Source organism: Patella vulgata, chromosome 5 (genome assembly GCF_932274485.2).
Source record: "Patella vulgata chromosome 5, xgPatVulg1.2, whole genome shotgun sequence".
Taxonomy (NCBI): domain Eukaryota; kingdom Metazoa; phylum Mollusca; class Gastropoda; family Patellidae; genus Patella; species Patella vulgata.
Window position 1 is genome coordinate 56759106 of NC_065883.2, and position 15022 is coordinate 56774127.

The window sequence follows — 15022 nt, forward strand, 5'->3', positions numbered from 1 at the left end:
CCAAACTGAGTTGTCTTCCCTAGCAGTTCACTGGATAGTGAAATGAAATGAATGAAATGGAGTTTAACGTCCTACTGTTCTACTACGACCTGGGCTAAGGAAGACGGGCATTCGCCAGCAGTGTGGTATGAGGGAAATTTTGCACGGACAGCGGCACTACGGCCTACTCTTAATATCGAATTCCAACTATCAATGTGTACACGGGACAAGGGGGAACCACGACGGAAAAATCTGGATGAACGTTCTCGGCCAATGCAGGGATAATAAAAAAAAGTCCTTGTAAATAAAAAAGTCCGCTTAAAACACACTTATAAATTTGCTGTCATGAGAAGAGAGGGCAGGTCATCTTCTCACTTTGTTAGAATCAAAACAAGTTAAAACAGGAGAGTTGACTGATGTTTGGCGTCATCAGTGCGGATAGAAAAAAAAACAACTCGCGAGGAAAAAGAATCCGCTGGCTTTATGTAGAAAAGCGAAATGCTCGCAGTAAAAAACCACATAGCTGGATTATCATAGTCCAATAAGTTCCACATAGTTAAAAGTTAGTTAAAAGTTCTTTAATGTGGTTCACAAATTCAGCGTTTGAGAGTTATAGACATTCCATTAGGGTTGCGTATGACTCTCCCCAGATAAAAGTTACCTGAAAATTAAAAGAAGAGCCAGCAGCAACACAGCACAACACAATTAAAACATTTATAAAAATAACACATGGCATTACTATTTTTTAAAAAGAAAAACAACACAAATTAAATCAAATTGATTGATATGCACTACCATTATTAATGATGGTTGTGTAGGTTCCTGTTCCTTTTGTCATTATTATTCCCTAATATTATTATAACAGTAGACTGAAGGGCCATTCTTTGTAACTAGATCTAGTTCTCTATCTTAATGACTATTGATTATGATATTATTAAAAATTAAAACAACCAGATGGCTTAGCCGCCAACCTGGTCTACACAAACACAACCAGCAGTAGTTATCTTTCCATGATTAGTGCTCTTTCTTCGCAACTAACTTAACAAATAATTCCCGATTCTGCTATGAATTTTGAAATCGCTTCATAAATTTTATATGACATATTCCGAGGGGGAAAGGGTACATTTTGGAGGGTATATTGAAGTTTGGCATCTTCCATTTAACTTCTTACACGGAGCCTTTTCTCTTCTATGATCAACGGTCAAAATGTGGCCGCATTCGCACTTCACTGGTTTATATTTCTGGTCGGTAATTACATCCTTAGTTTTCAGTCATGCGATTAATCCACAAATTGACTGACTCCCGTCTTTAAAACCAGATCGTTATATAATTTGAATCTAAAAGTATTTGCTCTGGCCAACTCAGTTTTCCATTACAATGCTATTAAATTCCTGAACGCTATATGTTAAGTCTTCGGAATATTTGCCTACTATGTCAACATGGGATGGTATCCATGTAAATTCTACCCTAAAAAGATGAAATTTGATTGGTATTATCAACGAAAAATGTTGATATATGCATGTTGTTGTAAGTGATTCCACCTAAATACGAAAAATCCTTAGAACAATGACTGCACAAATCATCAATGGTCCCCTGAAGGCCGACTATTTGAATTAGTGAGTTGTATTTACACAGGCCGCTATAGTGATTAAGAAAGGCTGGATTTGAACTAAGTGCATTGAATTTCAATAAAAGCAGCCCTGAAAAGCAAATAAGGCCAATTATTAATTATGAGCGGGATAAATATCTTCTTGGTTACTGACCAACGGATCGCATATATTCTTTGGATATGCTTCAGATACCAATTCACATTGTAAATCTCGGTTCTGTTCGATATTGGCATGTATCGAATAGTAAATTCGGGGATTATGACTCGCTAGCCTGGACGTCGCGGGTAAATTCTTTTGATGGGTCCCTTTAATCCGACTGAATCCAGGATATTATCAACCCTTGGTATGAAAATTAGATATTGCCCCAAAATGGAAGTAACAATCAGCGGTTTTAAAGATGCATTATGTAAGATTCAGATAAAGGGCTGGTCGTTTTTTGCTATAGATCCAATAATTCAAAAATAGATAATAAAAAGTGAATACATTGAAAATTACTTTATTCTGAACGAAGTTCTGAATGTTTGACAAGATCTAGTGTAAATCGTTCGGTATAGTAGCAACGGTATTTGACAATCGAGAGTATGTCTGGATTATCCATTTTATCGTTAAAAGTTTTAAAGACGTTGGCTAACCTGGGGGTCCCAGTGTTGGCCAAGAAAGTCCATCGTCTTCTTCCTGCGGTGGATCATGGTGTCTAAGTGGGTAAGACGCTGGCTCGCTAGCCTGGAGGTCGGGTATTCGATCCCTGCATTGGCCGAGAAAGTTTATCCAGAATTTCCAGCGTGGTTCCCCCTTGTCAGTGATACAGGCCGGAGAGCCTGACAAGGACAGCTGTCTAGTGGTTCGGGTGGGACGAAAACCCAAGGTCTCGTGTTCACATTGACGTGCACATAAAAGATCCCTTGACAGTTGGAATTCAATATAAGTGTAGGCCGTAGTGCCGATCTCCGGGCAGAATTTCCCCCATAGCACACTGTTTGGCGTATGCCGTCTTCATTAGCCCAGTTCGGAGCCGAAGAGTAGGACGTTATACCCCATTTCATTCATTCATTCATTGTTTTTCTGGAACATTTCTTCATTAGGCTATTCGGTGCAGAACAGTAGGAGGTAAATCCCCATTTCATTTTATCAACTGACATATATCTGTATGTTTGTGTAGGATCGTCTTATAATATTGATTTTGACACAGATCACAGTCAGTTGTTGACTCCAGGGATGCCAGAACAATGGATTTTTGTTCGCATTAACCAATTAATGACTCTCGGGCATTGGAGATGCCGGGAAAGCTCGTGTCCTATTTTTGAAATAAGGCGTATCTCAGATTGACCATTCAACAGATTCAGAGAGGTTGTCACTTTAGATACGTGGTGATAATCAATAAATACTATATCTAACACGATCTCTTCGACCAAGTTGACCTGCCAAGCTTCCCGTTAACCAAGATATATTCTCTGTAATCTACAGGACTTGTCTAGGTTCACGCGCCGTCAACGATCTTCTAGACTATATAGATTTCTCTACACCATATTATGTATTCTTTTCTAATGCGAATTTAACGACGCTATAATAGTCCATTTTTACCATATTTATGTGAATGGATTTTATTTTGGAACGACATCCACATCCTGGTATAGCACGAAACCTAATCAACAGCTATTGTTATGATAATTAAACGTCTACTTTATCCGGAATGATTGCCACACAAGCCGTCCAATTGCATTTAAAACAAATTAAAATAAAAACAATTAAGAAAACGAAAAGATAATTAACTAACAAAAACAGGGTGATGATGACGTGGTAGAAGCGCTGGGTTTCTAAATTGGCTCGAATGGTAACACTACATGAATATGTATGGAGACTGGATATATAGCACAAGTGGGTGAATTAAACAACCATATTCAGTTTCCTTAGGTTTTTGTGTTCATTTGTCTGATGGTCATTTCTGATTAGTGCAAGCAACTGAATGCTCATGGAGCTTCTGGATTTAACATCCAATGAAGATGCTGATCAAATCCCAATGTACTCTTATAATACCCCACAAATGAATATTTGTAGAGGTCTTTAAATTAGTTGCCTTAAAATATATAAGCTAACACACATAACCCTTAACTGGCATTAGATTAAGTATTTAATAGGCAATGATTGTAGAAATTGTTTTTATAGATAACACAAAAGGAAACTGCATGTTTTGTCCCATCTTGTATTAAAATTAATTTATACCCTTTGACAATGTATACACTCACATCTTTTCAAAATGTAAATGAGAGAGATAGAAGGGGTTTAATGTCCACTTGACACAAACTAGCAATTTGTGGACTAACACGGTACAATTTCATGACAGTGGGATGAAACTGGGGGACCCAGGGATTACCCATAAGGTTGGGAAGGTGATGTTTTCCTTATCATGTACAAGCAGGGGATTAAGATTGCTTCACTTGACTCAATGACTGACCTTACGATCTAAAGCATAAAGCTTGAACTGTTACCCCCCCCCCCCCAATAAATGTGGCATAATTGGCATTAGGGTCACATAAGGTGAACTGGTTATAGAGCAGAGTTGACCATGGGTCCATATAACTTCCTTTAAAAAAAATAATATAGCAGTTATCTTTTAAACCTAATGTTATTTAAAGTGGTCCAGAGTCCATGTGTTGGATGGTTGATTGTAATGACTTTTGTGGTGGCCAGAATAAGTTTATAGCTATAAGATAGGTCATGGTGTCTTGACCTTATCCAGAACAACCAGATTATGCAGCTGAGCAGAAGCACAGACGTGATTGCAAATAGAAATCATTCAGCGATGAAATCACCTAACAAATCTATTTTCATTATATTAGCTACTGAACATTTCTTTATTTTTATAAACGAGAGAGAGAGAGAGAGAGAGAGAGAGAGGGGGGTTTAATATCCACTTGACACAAACTAGGTCATTTCGGGACTAACAAATGGTTCAATTTTATTTGAATAATTTGCTTGCGTGTAGGGGTCTTTAGCAGTAGGAGGAAACCGGAGGACCTTGAGAAAACCCAAGAGGTTGGACAGAATTGAAACTGCCCCAGTTGACTTAATGACAGACCTTATGATGCAGACCTCATGACCTTAAACACTTTGTATAAATCTAAAGTCAATCGGATATTAACTTTAGCCTCGTGGACACCGAACTGACAGACAGACAGACGCGAGCGACGACATTAAAAAAAAACACATTTCAATGTGGGGGTATAAAAAGTATTCAAAAATGCAATTTTTTTTTTTTCAATGAACCATAAATATTAACAATATATACACATATTATTAAATAAAATAAATATATGCATATTATATATTTAGCTTGACTGCTTTTCTTAATTTGTTGGGTGGAGTTCTGATATGTCATCACTGTCATCATCTTCTGTAATAGGATCAACTGTTGGCACTGTCACTGACATTCGATATGGAATACTATTTTCTGCTGTATTTAAATCTTTATCATCTTCATAAGAATATACAGAGCCGTCTGAATCAGCTGATAATCGCACTCTGTACTGATTATATTCAACATCAGAAGTAGATTGTTCCAAATGGCTGTTTCTTAGTGATGCATCAGACACAGAAAATGCTGAAAATAGACAGAGATACTAAAGATGCAACATGACAAAATACCAATAAAAGTTCTTGTTATTTACATTAAAGGGTCAATCTCGATTATATTTTGGAGAATAAAATTGCTTAATTTTGTGTTAAACCCATCAGTATTCATCTGGAAATGGAGACCAGTGTCTGGATAAAACCAGTCTTTTATTTTATAAAAATAACGTGTAGGTGAAATTTACCTTTCGTTATCAAGTACAGCATGTGGGTCAAGAACTGTATAGATTCCGTAAGGAACAGCAATAGATTATCAGGTCACCCAATCAAAAAATTGACCCGAAATCTTAAAAAGGTTATGTGTCCAGATAAGCTGTTTGGATGTTCACGTCTAAACGACTCAGTATTTTGAGATAAGGTCAATACACCATTCCTCTATATTTTGGCGCTTAAATTTCATACGTACCACACTTTTATTTCTGAGACTGTTAAAATCGGAATGGTCACTTTAAAGAACAGTAATTCCTAAAGTCTATTATAATGATAAGACAAAAAATCAATTGTCTGGATCATCAAAACGAATCATATGGGGTTTAATGTCCTCCTACTGACCAAATAATCAAATAAAACGAATGAAGGAAATGTAAAACGTATCACAGTTTCAAATTATCTTCACAATGGTATGACATTGTATAAAGATAGGTTGCTAGGCAACAAAATATATACCTACAACAACTAATTCGCCTGTGCAGTCTGCAAGGCAAAATCTTTAGACAGTATGATATATCATAGTTGAAATTCAATAGGCTTCATCATTTCACTTATTTGAATAATGGACACTATTCAGTCTCAAAAACACATAAGAACTGAAAAGTGTTATCTAGATAATGTCTTAACTTAAATGCTAAGAAATGTAAACTATTTATCCTTCTACTTAGTGGCAAAAACTGATCAAGGGCAAAAGGTCTGAAAGTTACTATTGGCTTCTCCGTCTCTTAGTATCAATTTCAAGTAAATCAGATGAAAACTTTAACTTTGGAAAATCCACAATATTTGTCAAATTAATCAAGGACCACAACTCTGACAGTAATTATATTAAATCATTGAAAATTAATACGCTTCATCGTCTCAGGAACATAATGGTTGTGTATAAAGTCCAATTGGATAACTATAGCCTCTTGATGTGATGTTTCAATGTGGGTACCAGGTATATACTTACTAGAACTTCTTGGCTTCACTTTTATTGGAGCTTTCCATTGCTGATTTCTCTTACTAAAGTCAAGCTCTTCTAAATTCATAGTAGAATCAGGAGTGTCATCAAATTCTAAAGAATTATAGGGGAAAAAGCAGTAAATGTTAGTGAAGGTAAGAGTAGATGTTTAGCAAGATGATCAGTCCCTATAAATATTAGAAAAGTTAAAGGGACATATCTAGTTTAAATTAATACCCCGAACAATTGGTCATTTAATCTCAATAAATAAATAGCATCATTTTTACTATGTTTTATACTCACTTTGTAATCCAGCAAATCATCTACGGATATATATTTTTATACAGATGATATTACACTATAACAATGTCCATTAATAACATCAATATTTGATTACAGGACCAAATTACAAATAAATCTTTGATTTTTAATATCTGCTGATCCACAATTTTTTGTGAACACTCTACGAGTCCAAGTTCTTGACAGATTTTTTTAAATATGCAGGGATTGTTCATTTGGTCTACGAGTCCAAGTTCTTGACAGATTTTTTTAAATATGCAGGGATTGTTCATTTGGTCAAAAGAAAGTATTTATATCATCAAAATTCTGAGTTTTTAATTATCACAATATTTTGATACAGGCTAAAGATCTTTACAAAACTTTGTGGGACAGTCATAAGTGTATAACTATATCGAAAAACAATATATATCTAATTTCAATACACACCATAATTCTCAATGAAATGTATTAAAATATTTGCAAAGTTATTTCTCCAAGCATGTTAGATTTTTAAGCTTGAGAAAGTGCATTGCAGAATTTATTGACAATGATTTTTAGAAGTAGCTGCTGGTGGGTGCATTTAGGGGTCTGGCAAAACTCATGTCTATGTTTTGACATTAGATAAGAAACCCTTATAAGAGACTACAGAAGAATCAAAACAAAATTTGATTACCTTGAGGATAATTCTGGACCTTTCTTGGTGATTCTTTGCTTGGTTTAGTAATACCAATACTGGGTCTGGGTGCATCCTGACCAACCTGAATAATTCTAGAATTAGAAACTTGACCTATACTCAAATCTGTATGTCTTTCCTCATCGTGGTTAGGATATGTATTTATAATGTGTGTATTGGGTAAGTTCATCACATTCTGTCTATATGACTGTTCTTGTATATCTAGAATTCTTGCCATATCTCTCTCTACTGGTACCGATGAATAATGTAAAAATTCACCTTCACTTTTTAATAATTCATTATCATCCTGAAATTAAACATATTATTATCTATAGTAGGTAGATTTTACAAATATTAATATTTTGAGTCATATTTGATTCAATTCAAATGATCAATTGAGGGATCGTTTATGATGAGTTTTTCAGATCTCAAGCTTTAATCAAATTTCTCTTATTTTGTAATATTTGATCTCATTGGACTAAGAAGAAAATAACTGAATCAAATTCCATTGACATCAGATACAAAAAACAATCTGATGCAACAGATCTGAGAAACTATTTAAATGTGAATACTTGAGTGAGCACTGGTGTATCAGAGACGACTTATTAAGTTTTAAAGTGTTCATTATGCATATCAATACACTTGAAATTAAAGTACAGTAAGACTCAGCCCTTTAATTACCGGGTAAGCATCAGCAACAAACTGCTTTCCTTTTAAAATTAACTCTCTGTTGGTGTTATAATAAAAATACTTACAAGATCTAATTCATCAGTATCTTTAAGTGTACTGGCAGTACTAATATCAATCTGATTAAAATTACTATTTGGTAATAAACCTGGTAATAGAATAAAAAAACATATTTAGATTAAAGGTATATTCCCTCCAGATTTTATTAGGTCATCTATTCAACCCACAAGTAAGATATTTCTAATGACCAGGAAGAATTAAATTATTGACCAAAGTTCCTTACATAATTGGCTCAAAATCAATTGAAAAAGTTAAAATAACTAGATTTTTTTGATTTGGGTCAAAGCTAAATTGTCCACTTCATTGTATTTTGTGTGTTGATTTGTTTTGTGTGATAACAATCTACCTATAGGTCAGGGTCTATATATAAAGTTAGTCCCTGTAAACCCAGCACTATATTGTTTACATGTGAACACTCAAACTCCTGCCATTAAAAATTATTGAAAGAGACGTAATGTCATAATAATTATAGTACATATAATTATAGGAAACTGTTGAAAATCAATACGATGTTTCATCTCAGGAACATAAGCACAGTGCATAGACAATATATAACCACATTTCAATGTGGATGTATAATGATGTAATTGCATAGAACTTATCTCATTACTTTAATTTGACCGAAATCAAAGAGGTTTAGTTCCTTTGAAGTATGCGTTGCAAAAGTCTCCAATTAAATTTGATATTTCTCATGACAACCCTGTCAGAAATTTATGATTGTTTTATTGTATGTTCCAGTATTGCAAGAGCTATCGTTCTTCAAAGTGAAGGTAAAAACAGTCATATAACATGACCGGTAAGCAATCATTACTTAAAGATACCCCATTTGTTGTCTTTTTCTAAAAAAAAGGGAGGGATCATCGACTGTGGGTGGGAATAAACATGCTAAGATTCCAGCTTAACTTCAATTATGCCCCTCATCCTTCACATAATGCTTGGATGAGGGGTCATTATTTCCCGTAAAGCCTTTATCTTTTCATGAATATTCAACACCTTTAAAGAAAAACAACACCACTACCACTAAACATTTTATGATCGTACAGTTGACCTATTTGTCGCCAAACACAGCTCTGGAGTAATCTGATGTGTTCTGTTCATCATCCCTCAAATAAAATTTCTTAAAGTTTTTCGCAGATGACCAATCAGCAGTTCTCAGAATTTCCTGCAAAGTACATCCATGCATAAAAGCAGCAGACACTGATGCAGATCTAAATGAATGGGCCTTAAATTTATCATCAATACCAGATACAGCTAAGACATCTTTCAACCACCTAGCAACAGTGCTATTTGTAACAGTCTTATATGTACAGTGTGAAATCAAAAGCTGATCTGACAGATGATTATTCTCAGTTTTATTTACATAAAACAATAAAGTGTGCATAACACACACTCTCATCTTCAAAATGAGACAGAACCAACTTAAATTTAATATCTCGACTAGTTTTCAACAAATTGGTAAACATAAATTCAACTTTACCTTTTAGAATATTCACGTTAGAAAGTTTCAATGCAACAAGAGTTTGTGATCTTGGAGCATTCGATAAAGCTAGTAAAGCCACAAGTTTATAAGTTAATAATTTTAATCCCAAACTTTCAAGAAGCATTAAAGCCGACAAATATTTCAATACTACGGAAACATCCCATGTAAAATTACCAGAATCGTATTTTGCTTAGGTGAACATTTATTTAAAAAAAACCTTCATTAATCTAGCTATAAACCTGGGGTTTGCACATCAAGAGTTATTGAATAATTTGAGTGTTTGAATCAACATAGATTTATGTGTATTAATCACACTATAAGACAATTTAGAAGGTATATTCTTTGATACCTCAGTAGGTGGTAAAAAACTAAACAACTCAGAATCAGCTTCTGGGTTGCGAATAGATCGGACATTATCCATATCGGTAGCAATTTGTAAGAATTTAACTGCATTCAATCAGTAAAAGACGAGTGAAAACTTAAAAGTATGGAGCGAAAGTCCACACTAGCTAAAAGTAAAAACAAAAATCGAAAAATATCAATAGATTACAAAATCTACATTGGATTTTACTATCCATGCAATCGCTAGAATAATAATGATTGCTGGAAAAATACTATTGTTTGGTCATGTGATATAACTGCTTTTGCCTTCACTTTGAAGAGTCGTAACTCTTGCAATACTAGAATAGCATGCTGAATATACATGAAATAATGAAATATATGACATCATCATGAAATAATATAATAGTACACAACATGTCACAATGATAATAGGCTGTCACTTCTCATTAATAGTATAATTAGCACATCTTCTCTTATTAACTGGAGAATCATCAATTAACAGTGTATTAATACTAACCAGGATCTAGTGGTATATCAGCTATCTGACCTTCACTTCTATTAAGTAACCATTGTCCCTCAGATATACATTCGTTGATAGTATCGGTTAGACTTGACGATGTTTTAGGTTCTGGACTAGCAACAGGACTTAAACTCGACTCCATGGTTCTTGTTGGCGATTTTATACTTCTTACTGGTTGAGGTGGATGTTCCGGAAATTTCTTTGTCTCTTCTAAACTCTCATCAATTGGACGAGATTGTACTCTACCAAAATATATAAAGCAAAATAAAAATGATAACTCAAAACTTTCAAAACACCTTTATAGTAAATAACAAATGATATTTTCCTACAGAACATAAGCTGCTTATTGTATATCGGCCATCCAGATTTTATTCTTATCCATAGGCTGTGGCCAATAAAATAAGATCTCTTGTTAATCACTGTTAAAATCGTTGCATAATAACAAACTCATGGCACAATAAATAGTGCTGATTTGAATTTATTATGGACCCCATGCAATGACTTACATGATAGTTGTTGTGCGAGTCTTGATATCTTTATTACTATAATCATCTATAGAATTCTGTGTCTTGTTAAACTGTAATGATGTTCCTGTAGCACCAAGACTAGGCTGTGTTCTATCTAAATCATCTCTATCTGTCATGGTGGCTGCTGGTGAACGTTCTGGTAGAGTATCAAAGGGAGGAGGTGAAGAGGTAAAGTTGGGTAAAGTATATAATGCTGCTGGGGATGGGGAGTATATCGGAGGGGTAATAGAAGGAGTTTCTATATCATGTAATGATGCTAATAATCCATCTCTTTCATCGCCTGGTTTAACTGGAATTATATACAAAGAAATAAAATGTCTGGAATTTAACATCTTAGCAACTGAGAATGATACAAGATAATTTGTAAATGTTATCCATTACGGTAATAAAATATGATTTGCTAGAAAGTGGCATTAGTTATTACTATAATTTTCAGGAAAAACTAAAATAATAAATATTAGTTAGTCATCAGACATAAAGCATCAAGGGGGCTAACTCCACTTTATCATAAAGAACAGTCGGCTCTACTACTATTGAAACTGAACAAATGCATTGCCATCAAAAATATGCTGTATTTTAATGGGTATAAGTCGACATGGAGTATAAGTTAAATTGTCATATTTTACTGTTTTTCTGACCTCCATCGATATATCATTCAAAGCTGTTTTTCAACTCCACCGTACATGAATTTTATTCTAGTCTAATAATACAAGTACTGTGCTGATGTACATCAAAAAATGATCCATAATATTAATCAATGTAAAATAATTGGTTTATAATTATCCAAGTTTTGTTTTTGGTTCACTTGAACCAGTTTTTATTTCAATATATACGATAAATACTAGACAATACATACGATGTTTGTGATCGCACTTTTCAGCTTTGAACTTACAGGCAAATCTTCGTAATTCTTGTGATATATCATATGATTCAGACTGTTCACTCTCTGATGATTCAGGATATGGTTGTCGTACAGGTTCAACTGGTAGGAAGGAATTATATAAAGCTGAATCATTTGCTGCTTCAGAAACTTTAGTTACCATGAGATCTTTCTTTATTTCTGATTGTTTCACAACTTCAGGTGATGGAGATCGTCTACGGATGGGAGAATCACTGAGACTAGACATTGGTGTTAGATCTGGTGTAGGTATCTGCTTAACTGATAACTGTTCAAAATATGTAAAAATATAAATGATGATTAATTTCAAACCCCATTGATCGAATGATTTTTAAAAGATTCTACAAAGCAATTATGTTCAATTAATATAGTCCAGGTGCTTTTATGGAATGGTGGTCAGGTGATTTAATAATAACTTTATTCTACCTCTGGTGAATCACTTTCAAAATCATCATCATATTCATCTTTATTTACTTCAGTGTCTTCTATTCCTGTTTTTCTATCAATCTGATCTACAATAGGTCTATTATCATGTGCCTGTCCTAAGAAAGATGTAACTCTCTCTCGTAATGCTTCTCTTACTAAAGTTGATATCAATTGTTGATTTATAGGTTGACCAGCATCTATAAAAACTTTCCTTAATTCATCATTATGTTCATCTAAAATAAAACAAGATAAAATTCCAAAAAGAGAACTGTTCAGTTTATCCAAACTTTACATCCACTTCCACATAGGTGATATTGCAGACAAATGTCTCCTAGGAAATTTGCTGGAAAAGCCAGTCGTGAAATGTGCGGCTAGTCCAGAACAAAAGATAAATTTCTTTGTGTTTCTTTTGTCCATCTATGCAGCTAATCTATTTAGCCAAAAGGCTTTTTTCCAATAATATCTGAAATTTTAAGATCAGAGTTCCAAACCTTTGTAAGACAACTTATTCGTACCTTGATGTGATCTTGAACTGGCGTTACTTTTGTCTGACAATTGAGAATCTTCGTCAGTCTCATCCTGAACTTCATCTTCCTGTTCTATATTTAGATCAGTATATTTATACTGATGATCTTCACATAAAGACGCCTCCCTTCTCATACTTTGATCAGTTGATACTTTAGACATAACAATACCCATCAATTCATTCTGTAACCTATAATGAGAGAGAGAGAGAAATGGGGTTTAACACCCACTCAACACAAACTAGGTAATTTTGCGACTAACACATGGTTCAATTCTATTTCAATTGTGCGTAGGGGTCTTTAGCAGTGAGAGAGAGAGAGAGAGTAAAACATCCACTCAACCCAAACTAGGTTCTCTAGGGGACTAACACATGATACAATTTTATTTCAATAACTTGCTTGTGCATAGGGATCTTTAGCAGTGGGAGGAAACCGGAGGACCTGGAGAACACCCAAGAACGACTCTACTCTGTCAGTACAGGCTTGGGGTCAAAAGCATGCTACTTTAACCCATTGACAGACCTAATGGTCTAAAGTGCATTTGTTTTACCCCCCCCCCCCACTACCCACATACACACACACGCACACACACTTACACTTCATATTGGTACCGAACGACACATGTGTTACAGCCACAGGCAAATAGGTCCACATAGCTAAATGAGAAATATTTACCATTCAAAAGCTTTATTTTCTAAAATATTTTGTCTGTGCATATCTGTTGCTATGACATCTGATGATGGATTTTGACTGTAAGATTCTAAAATTGGTGGTTTGGAAGCAATTTTCGATGGTGGTGATTTTGGTCTCTGTATTGGTTCTCTCTGGTAACCTGGTAAGGCTATACCTGTACCAAACTGATCATCATCTTGCTGGAAGCTATCGTAGTCATCAGCTGATACCTGGCTCATAGCTGGTGATAACACCTTTAAAATAACAATCAAAATATGTTATTATATTTCTATATAAATATATTGTTATACAGAACATTATGTCTCACTCAAAAAAAAAACTTATTTCCTCAGTGTATAGTATTTTCCATAATAGAACTGAAATAAAAATCTTTGAAATATTGTGTTTTTTTCAGTTGAAAAAGAGTGAATTACGTTTTTTCTTTTTAGAAGGTAATCAAGGTCCTATGTGCAAATCTTATAGTCAGCCACCATTTGAAGGTTTCACAAATGGCAGCAGTGAAACAAGGATGTCAGACAAAGCATTCAAGATCTCATGGATGCCACATAGCAGGTTTCATTAAAATCAACATCAATTTCTTCACGAATAACTTGCAAATCTCATTCAAAATCAGATTATTCTGAGATATCTGGATATGAAACTACTAATCAAATTTTGCTAATTCAATGGATATAATTATGTGATTAATTGACAAATCTTGTTCGAGATAGGAAGATACATTACCAAGTTTTATCTAAAATAATTGAAAAATATAGATATAATATGCCAATACTTTGGTAGGCTAATTTTTGACCTAATTTTGTTATGTTATGGATGATAACTCTGCAAATAATTGATAAAAATGAAATGAAATGGAGTTTAACGTCCTACTGTTCTGCTCCTAACCTGGGCTAATGAAGACGGGCATACACCATACAGTGTGCTATGAGGGAAATTTTGCCAGGACAGCGGCACTACGGCCTACTCTTATATCGAATTCCAACTGCCAAGGGATCTTTTAAGTGCACGCCAATGTGTACACGGGACCTCGGTTTTTCGTCCCATCCGAACGACTAGACAGCTTTCCTTGTCAGCCCCTCCGTCCTGCATCACTGACAAGGGAGAACCACGCCGGAAAATCTGGATGAACTTTCTCGGCCAATGCAGGGATCGAACACCCGACCTCCAGGCTAGCGAGCTAGCGTCTTACCCACTTAGCCACGTGATCCCCCAAAATAATTGATAAACCTCTGTTAAATTTCAATTTGTGGAAATAAAGTCACATACCAATTTTAATTAAAATTGTATAAAAAAATGTAGACTTCAAGCCATTCACAAGCAATTGCAGATGAACCATCCGACAGGGGTGACAACAATATACATTCACAGTGAATTTGGGCAAATAAAAGGCATTGATGATGATTGATCCCCCTCCCCACCCCCCACACACAAGTCATGATTTTCAGAAGGTATCACTAAGAGAGATTTTATCAGTATAATATACTAATAGCTAACATGAACTTTGTTCAAATCATAATTCACATGTTGTCATAATGATTGAATTAAGG

General features: G+C 34.6%; 1 protein-coding gene across 1 annotated transcript in view; it reads right to left on the reverse strand.

Moving 5' to 3' along the window:
* Positions 1 to 3708: 3708 nt before the first annotated feature.
* The window catches only part of LOC126821808 (TALPID3 protein), a 39728-nt gene continuing 28414 nt past the window's right edge, over positions 3709 to 15022 (reverse strand). Inside the window, exons 16-25 of the mRNA XM_050550309.2 lie at positions 13458 to 13708; positions 12774 to 12973; positions 12259 to 12491; positions 11827 to 12100; positions 10914 to 11223; positions 10405 to 10649; positions 8074 to 8153; positions 7319 to 7625; positions 6376 to 6480; positions 3709 to 5187 (exon numbers count right to left, since the gene is read on the reverse strand). Of these exons, the coding sequence (XP_050406266.2) occupies positions 4934 to 5187; positions 6376 to 6480; positions 7319 to 7625; positions 8074 to 8153; positions 10405 to 10649; positions 10914 to 11223; positions 11827 to 12100; positions 12259 to 12491; positions 12774 to 12973; positions 13458 to 13708 (2259 nt within the window). The 3' untranslated portion in view covers positions 3709 to 4933. The remainder of the gene's footprint in view (positions 5188 to 6375; positions 6481 to 7318; positions 7626 to 8073; positions 8154 to 10404; positions 10650 to 10913; positions 11224 to 11826; positions 12101 to 12258; positions 12492 to 12773; positions 12974 to 13457; positions 13709 to 15022) is intronic.